Raw genomic sequence first — 8,034 nt, forward strand, 5'->3', positions numbered from 1 at the left:
CACTGTGCAGTGCCTTCAGGAACAGGGGGTTAATGTTGACATGATGGCCCTACTTTCTAGCAACTCTGCTGCACTGAGGTACAGGGGGTGGGGTGGCTCTACCCTGGAAAGCATACCCAGATCCCCAGGCTTCAAGAACTGGCCCTTGGCCATGGCTGCATGGAGTTTCTGTGCCACGGTCTCCTGGCTTTTCTGCAGTTCTGTGTGGCCCAGAGAATGGCAGTGGGAGGAGATTCAGTACTGCAGGGACCCAGCATCAGTGGTCCTGATGCAGCTTCTGCAGCCAGCTCTCTGGAATAACCTACCATCAAATACATGGAACACATTTGTTCCCCACTGCTTCAGCCTGCTTCTATACTGCTCAAGTTTCCATAGGCACACTGTTCTTTGGGAGGTAGAGGCTCTGCCCTGGAATGGCTAAGCTCAGCGCTCCAGGATGAAGGCTAGGTTCTCCAACCTGACTTTCCCATTCAGAAGCCCATTCGTGGCTTCTTCCGGGGAGGATGCGAGCCAGAGAGGACAGGTGTTTTCTGCCTGAAAGACATGGTTTGGAGGCTAGAGGCCTGAGAGGGTGGTGTAGCTACAGGTCCTGAAATGTCCCTCTGAAGTGGCAGCTTGGCCATGTAATCCCGGAGGGTCTGTCGACGTTCACGCTGCACACCTTGGGCCCACAGCTCCTGTGTCAACTCCTGGGAGGGTGGAGTCCCGGGTGGCTTCGGACAGGCCTCTGAGGTAGAGAGGTCTTGACTACCAGGGGCACTGCTTGCATCTGGGGAGTCCAAGTAACTTGTGAATGAGGAGAAGGTGCTAGACAGCTGAGTCCGGCGCTTGGGCCGCTTGGATTGTGTCTGGGGCCCGGAGGTCTGACCTCGATGTCTTTTCCACCAGACAGCTGCCCGGCCTTCCCAGGCTTCTGCTAAGCGCTCAGTGAGCTCATCCTGCTGACTGCACTGAGGTGCAGGGGGTGGCTCTGTCTTGGGGAGTGTACTGAGGTCCCCAGGCCGCAGGAGTTGCCCCTTGGCCATGGCTGCTCGGAGCTTCTGTAGCACGGTCTCCTGGCTCTTCTGCTGCTCCATGTGGCCCATAAAACGGCGGTGGGAGAAGGTGGGGGTGGCCCACACAGGGCAAGTGGGGGACAACTCCATCAGGATCTCCAGCCAGCGGCTGCAACGGGCACTGGCCTGAGTGGTCCAAGAGGGTGTGGATGCCTGGTCCACTGGAGGTGCTGTTACCCTGGGTGCAGAGTGCTCTGGTGGTTTTCTAAGACTGGAGCTCTGCTGGAGGCGTAGGTGCTGGTAGAAGATGTCCCCAGCTGCTGACAGCTGGAAGAGCAATAGCCCTGGGGCAGAGGCACAGGGTGGGGCAGTGGCCAGACCTAGATAGGGAAGAAAAGCTGTAGGACCTGGCAGCACCTCCCATAGCAGCCCCAAGCCCCTTCTGCCCATCGCACCTATGACTGGTGCCTCCAGACGTTCCTGCAGCTGCTGCTGCCTCTTGGGTTCCAGCAGGGGAAAGGCAGAGAGGGAGTCGGTGATGGAGGGCAGAGACTGAGGAGGCCCTGCCAGCTGGGGCATGGAAGTCCCCTCTCCTAGAGAAAAGGGCAAAGAGCTTGGCATACCAGTCCCAGCACTACCATGTCTCCATGAGACCTCACCCGACCCCTTACCCCCACCTGCCTGGCTGACCTGTTATATGAAACAGCTGAAGCTGTCCACCCTGGCCCCCCAGTAGCAGGGGCCGTGGATAGCCAGGGCTAGCTGGGGGTAGCAGACGGGCAAGCAGAGGTGCAGATGGCAGGCCATGGTCCCACTTGAGCATTGGCACCAGGGGGAGGCGCTCATCCATCAGGTAGATCGAGAACTGAGGAAAAAGGGAGAGTGAGCTTGGCGGATGTCTGGTACCAGCCTTCCAATAATCCTCTCCTGTTCACACAGCCTGCAGGAGATGCCCAACACCCAGAGAATGGCACTCCCACTGGCCTTCAAGTCTCTCTTCAAGTCTTCAGTCCAACCTAAAACCTGTATTTTCTGGGCAGGTAGCAGGGTTCTCATTAGAAGTCCCTGACATCCATTCCTACAGTCCCAAAGTGCCAACTGCATCCCTGACCCAGAGTCAATCTCCGCCTCCCCCAGGTCCTGATCTAGGTTTGTAGATGAGCCAGTTCGCCTGTCTCTAGTGAGGTCACATGCATGGGCCCCACCATTCCTTGGTTCCTATGGCTGTGCATCAGGTCTGCCAGCAGAAGCTCTGGTGAAGTCTGAAGCAGAGCCCAAGGGGAAGGCTGCCACTCACCTGGGTGCAGATGAGATGCAAAGACGTAGAGGTGGGAACCGGCTGCCCAAGGTACTGGGCAAGCAGTACCCGCTCTCCTTTCTGGCAGGCAGCCTCCGCTCCAGCACGGAACAGCAGCAGCCCACAGCCCGGCGGACCCTGGAGAAAGTATGGCATGCTCAGCCTGAGTCTTCAGGCTGGAGATGGATCTCTGCTTAATGCTTCTCCTCGCCCCCTCAACAAATACCTGAATGTCAATCATTTTCACACCTGTGCGGTCCCCCACAGTCAGCACCCGGGGGTGGGCAGTGAAGTCTGCCCAGCGCCAGGGAGACGGATCACGGAAGGCAAGCGTCTCGGAGTCCTTGTAGACTGGCTGCAGCCTTGAGGAGGAAGGCAGGCCATGAGTGTGGGCCTGGTGGGGGTTGGGGGCACAAGGGTGTGGAGAAGCTGGGCCAGAGGGAAGACTAGGGCCATGGAGTTGAAGGCCATGGTTCTGCTTTGGAGTGGAAGGGTCTGAGGAAAGGGGGACTTACCCATCTTGTGGGGTCCACAGGCACACAGCTCCAGAACGGCTGCAGATGACCAGCTCTCCTGGCAGGTGAGGGCTACAGGGTACAGGGTGTTACGATATCCAGCAACTCAGCCCTTCTCCCAGACACTTGTCCATGCCTAGAAACCCACATTCTTTACCTGAGGCTAATACCAGTGGCTCCCTTCTCCACCTGCAGCACCTGCAGGGGTGCTGGTGGCTCCTGTTTATCAGTCTTCCACACGGCACAATGGTAGTCAGAGCGGACGGCCAGAAGAGCTAGAGAGGACAGGGAAGTCAGACTTGCAGTTATGTGTAGGGAGTGAGGTAGCTAGTTGAACAAGGAGGAGGGAGGGAGGGAGGGAGGGAGGGAAGAAAGAAATCTTACTTTCTCCTTGGACAGTGCTAGTAACCACCTGCCGTACAGGTCCCCGCAGCTGGATGTGCCCAGGGTCCTCCAGAACCCGGGGGTTGCCACCTGAATTCACACTCACCTCCTGGAAATCTGAGCCCCTGGTTAAGGAGTGGGGTGAACTCCAGTTGCCCAGCTCACCCTTCCCCTGTTCCACTCTGTAAATGACATCAGGATGCCTACCAGATGAGAAAGGATACACAGCTTGTCCAAGGCACCTCCACTGGGGTAGACCAGCTGTCCGGCCCGTGCCGTCCTCCCAGGCAACCAGGCCAAAGCGCCCCCAGTGAAGGCCTCATCCATCAGCAGCTGCTCCCATCGTATGGCCAGCTCCTCATGCAGCAGCCTCCCCATGAGTGACACCGACCTGTTCAGGACAGGACCCCCAAGGATGGAGAAGCGACGGAGCCGGCGGCTGAGGGAAGCCCAGGGACACCTAGGGACAGAGCAGGAGGATAGCACCAGGCAGTGAAGGACACACAGGGAAACTCTTTCTTAGCTGCCTAGAATACACCCTGCCCTGTTCCTGGACCCCAAACCCTGAATATGTCTGTGCCTCCTAGCAAGTGGCTCCCAGATGTCCCCAGTCAGGGCAACTGAAGTCTTTTGTAGGATTTGACTCCTCCTTTGTAATAAGAAGGCATCCTATTGCTGCTTGAGTTAGTCAGACAGAGGGAAGTGTGTGAGACAAGAGAGATGCTGAACGCCTGGATGTAGCCATGCCTAAGGTTCACCAATGATCAATCCCCCCTTTCCCTTAAGCTGCTTGAAGCTAGGGATTTTGTGAGCCCATGGTTCATGACTGTGGGGCTGGAAAAGCCACTATGATGAAAACCTGGTCTATGTCCCAGCTCCTTCCATATCCCACTACAGGCCTGCCCATAGCTGTTTCTCCACTGGCTACTTGCCCCCAGGGCTGGTGTCCACCGAGATCCTGAAGCAGCCTCTTCGCGCTGACTATGGTCATCTTTTTCGAGTAGCCCTGCAGGGAAGGCCTGTCAGGTTTGCACACACCCTCAAGTCTTCAAAGGGAGGTGGCTGACCATCCACCGGCCAGTGGTGGCTCCTTACCCGGTTCCCCTCCAATCTGAAGTTCTCCAGCATGAGCTTCCCCAGGGGTGCGAAGGCTATGTCCCCATGGTCCCACAGGAAGCGGCTGAGCTGTGGAGAATGGCTGTGTGAGTCAGCACAGCACAGGCTGTGAGAAACAGTCCCACCCAGGAACCATTGGCCTACCTGCTCAGTGACATCCAACACAACTTGAGACTGGTACTGGGAGCGGTGACCTCCCCGGAAAAGGAAGTCCTGAGCTGTCAGACCAGGGTCCCAGGGATCTAAGGGGAGAGGGAGGTCAGAGAAGAACCTGAGAAGGAATGAGAACAGGATACTCCTAGAGATATCTGGGGTCTGGGATCCCTTTGTGCATGTGATGGCCGAGATCCTTGGAGGGAGCCCAGAAGGAGAGACTTACCAGGGCCAGGAGGTACCAGGGGGAGGGGTCCTGGTGTTGATGGCTCCCACAGCAGGTTCTTGGCAAAGGACACTGTTGGGTCCTAGGGAAATAGGTTAGCAATAACATAGCGGGTGTGTTCATCCTGTCATTAACTCAATCCTCATGACAAATCTGAAAAGCTGGTCACTTTGCTAATGTAGAACCTGAAGTATGAGGCTGCTGTCACTTGCACTAGGTGACAGAGTGAACAAAAAACAGGCACAGACTTGAACCCAGGCAACTAACTAAAGAGTCTGTATTCCAAACTCTACTCACAGCAGCTTTCAAAGGAAGCACCTATATCTTGACTTTCCCACCCAACATGAAATGACCTCCAATTTTCTCAGCCACTTCCTCTGAGCCCTGCCATTCAGGAGGTTCCAAGTAGGTACCAACAAGGTTTTCTTGTCCCAAGGACCAAGAACTCCCTTACCGCAACACCCTCTCTTGGACCTGCTCTCCTCAATACAAGGCAGCTGGGCATCTGAAGATGGCCCTCTCAAAAGCAGAAATCCTGCCCCGCCCCATCTGCTGAATTCAGGGAGAGGGATGGAGGAAAGAGGAGCCACACCCTCTGTTGAGAGATTCTGTCTGCAGAGTAGGGTGACCTGGCCCAGCACAAGTATAGCCCGGCCCAGTACAAGTAGCATATGCCTGGACCTCTTTCCCCAATAAGTGAATGATGAGAAGGAGACCAAGGAAAGGACCCTTTTTCCATCCTCACCCTGCAGTTCTGTGGCTGGGACCCTGGCAGGGTCAATGCATCTCTCCAGCTGCACATGAAGGACAGGTCGGGGCCATCAGTCATGCCAAGAGGACCGGCCATAAACAATGAAGGGCGCAGGGTGCTGGGGAAGTCCATCCTGGAGACAATGTATCTAACGTTACACAGGCTTCCTTCATTAGGAGTCTCAACAGTGCGCCAGGGTTCCCAGAGAGCACACAGTGCCCTCAAGGGAGACCACAAGGCAGCAGGTAAAGACCAGACTCTGCAGCCTAATGCTTGAGCTTAAACAATGCTGCAGGAGAGTTGCTCACTCCCAATCACAGGGCTCCCTGGGAGCAGCCAGGGAGACAGCTTTGTGCGTATCTTGGAAGAGGGGCCCGGGAGAATGCCGCGGTGAGCGCAAAAGGCCCCGAGGCAACTAAAGTGTCAAAGAGATGGACAACCACTGAATGTAGGAAAGGGAGAGTGTGGAGGACCAAGTGGAACGCTGATGAGGGCTCAGCGTTCATCAACGCGCTGCGCATGACAGTGGCAGACACACTTTCTTCCACCCCTCTGTGGACAAGGGCTAAGTACTATTCCTACCTTCCCACTGCCAAATACAAGCTTCTCCGAAAATGCCCATGGTCTGAATTAAAGAAGGAACTCTACAGAAGCAGTTAATCGTCAATCAGCCCTCATTTTTAGTAAAAATTAAATCTAATATCCGCAATAAGAGCACCGGCTGAGCACTAACACCTGCTGGACGAGGCGTGATGGCCCTGAATTTAGAGTCTGAAGAACTGAAGACCGGCGTGTGGTAACCTGCTCACAAGTGTTCAGGGACCGCCTTCCCTCATGGCAAGCATCTAGGAAAAGCTTCAGCACTGGAATCGACCGTTCTCTAGAACCACGTGCTCTCAGCATCCCCGCACGCCGGGCCTGCCAGTTCCCGCCAACAGTCTCACCTGATCCCGGGGCCACAAATGAGCTGGAATGCCACTCCTCACCGCAGCCACCCACAACTGCTGGAGCATCTACACTCAGACTAAACTGCTTTCCGGATTAGGCCGGAAGTGCTCCCGAAAGACAGGAAGTCCCGCCCCCAGCTGGCCTCTTTGCGTCCTCCAGCGCCACCTGCAGAGCAAGCGGCAAATAGGCCTGATCATGGAGCCTGAGCTGTGAAATTCCCATTGTCCTGGTGTTGGACGATCCTGCCTCCTCTTCATTAACTTTCTGTCTCACGAAAGTGTTGTGAAGCTTGAATTGATCCTCTCAACAAATAACTGAGCACCTCCGATGAGCCACTCACTGTATTATTGTCCGCAAGTCCTAGCGTTGGGATTCTGTAAACCCCACCCCACAGTTACCTGGCAACAGTGAGGTATGCTCCGCCCCAGTTACCTGGCACTATAAAAGGAGCTGCTTGCCCCCTCCTCACTCTCCTGCTCTGCTCTCTTTTCTGTTGCCCTTTGTCTCTCCTCTCCCCATTCCCTCCCCCCTCTCTCCACGTGCTCATGGCCTGCCTCTACTCCTCTACTTCTCTATTCCTTTTCTCTCTCTGCACCCACCACCCTTTTAACTCCCTGGCCCCTCAGGGGGAAGGGATGTCCAACAGCTCCACCAGAGGCATCCTCCTTACCTCCATACCTCACCACACCTCCATAGAATATATCCCCACTAGTCTCTTAATCTTTTACCTACCACCTAGAATCCTCTTTACAGATGCATCTGAGCGCATGTGTGGCTTTAACAGGGGCCAGGAATATTAGCTTGTTTTGGGGGAGATGTTTAAACTCATATGCAGTGGGTCCTGGGCACTGCCTTGGCCCTGTCACTATCGCATGAAACTTAGGATGTGTGACTCTGCTGGCCACTCACTTCCACACACCTGGAGGCTAAGAATGTCTTCAGATAGAATCTCGGGACAAGGACAGATTCTCCTGCTTTATGTAACCTACCTACATGACATTCCCACCAACGTGTCTAAAAACTTCTTTGGGTTATGACTTTGTTCTGTTGATCAGTCTCCAAGGTGGAGCAGGTTATTCTGGGAGACCTAAATCCGTGTTCCTGGGTCTATTAAGAAGGGATCTATCTCTAAAGGAACAGAACTGATTGAATGAGTATAGAATAGAGGCGAGTTTATTAGATTGGCTTATGATCTGGGTAGTCCAATAATAGCTGCCTTAGGACAGAAAAGGCAAGGAGAATTTGGCAATGTTCTGTCCATGAGACTGGCTGTCAACAGTTCCAGTCTGGTGCCCTAGTCCCGGACCATTCCTGGAGAGCTGCTAACCATCAGTCTATGTTGGGATCCCAAAGAGATTGATTTGAACACTGGTAAAGGAAAACCTCAGCAGAGCCATAATTTTGTCAGTGAGGGTGAGGGTAAACAGACAAAGATCATGGTTTCTTTTTTCCACTTCCTTTATCTGGGCTGCCACCAGAAATTGTGGCCCAGATTTAGGGTGGCTCATTCTTCTTCAAATAATCTGATTAAGAAAATCCCTCAAAGGAAAAAAAAGAAAAGAAAATCCATCACTGTTGTTCTGAGCAGTTTGGGTCCCAGTTAATTCAAAATATATGGAGGCATGCTCACCTGTGTTGTGTCTGGCTCA

At 54.3% G+C, this 8,034-nt stretch overlaps 1 protein-coding gene across 1 annotated transcript; it reads right to left on the reverse strand.

The window, feature by feature from the left end:
- Positions 1–159: 159 nt before the first annotated feature.
- Positions 160–6,461, reverse strand: TAF1C (TATA-box binding protein associated factor, RNA polymerase I subunit C). The gene is made up of 15 exons (XM_080936588.1): positions 6,382–6,461; positions 5,432–5,570; positions 4,687–4,768; positions 4,452–4,549; positions 4,287–4,376; positions 4,124–4,197; positions 3,416–3,651; positions 3,192–3,308; positions 2,965–3,082; positions 2,808–2,879; positions 2,519–2,654; positions 2,293–2,430; positions 1,686–1,860; positions 1,451–1,588; positions 160–1,375 (listed from the first exon to the last, which is right to left on the reverse strand). Exons 2-15 carry the CDS (start codon positions 5,567–5,569, stop codon positions 471–473), a joined length of 2,517 nt encoding a protein of 838 aa, XP_080792714.1. The 5' UTR covers position 5,570; positions 6,382–6,461; the 3' UTR covers positions 160–470.
- Positions 6,462–8,034: the final 1,573 nt, after the last annotated feature.

The sequence above is a fragment of the Micromys minutus genome (assembly GCF_963924665.1).
Source record: "Micromys minutus genome assembly, chromosome: 24".
Taxonomy (NCBI): domain Eukaryota; kingdom Metazoa; phylum Chordata; class Mammalia; order Rodentia; family Muridae; genus Micromys; species Micromys minutus.

Bases quoted from the DNA above. Each gene is read 5' to 3' on its own strand.
- TAF1C (XM_080936588.1), bottom strand. From the start codon at position 5,569: ATGGACTTCCCCAGCACCCTGCGCCCTTCATTGTTTATGGCCGGTCCT. The intron at 4,550-4,686 runs GTAAGTCTCTCC...CTCTCCCCTTAG, and splicing joins CCTGGTACCTCCTGGCCCTG to ATCCCTGGGACCCTGGTCTG. The intron at 4,377-4,451 runs GTAGGCCAATGG...CATTCTCCACAG, and splicing joins TGTTGGATGTCACTGAGCAG to CTCAGCCGCTTCCTGTGGGA.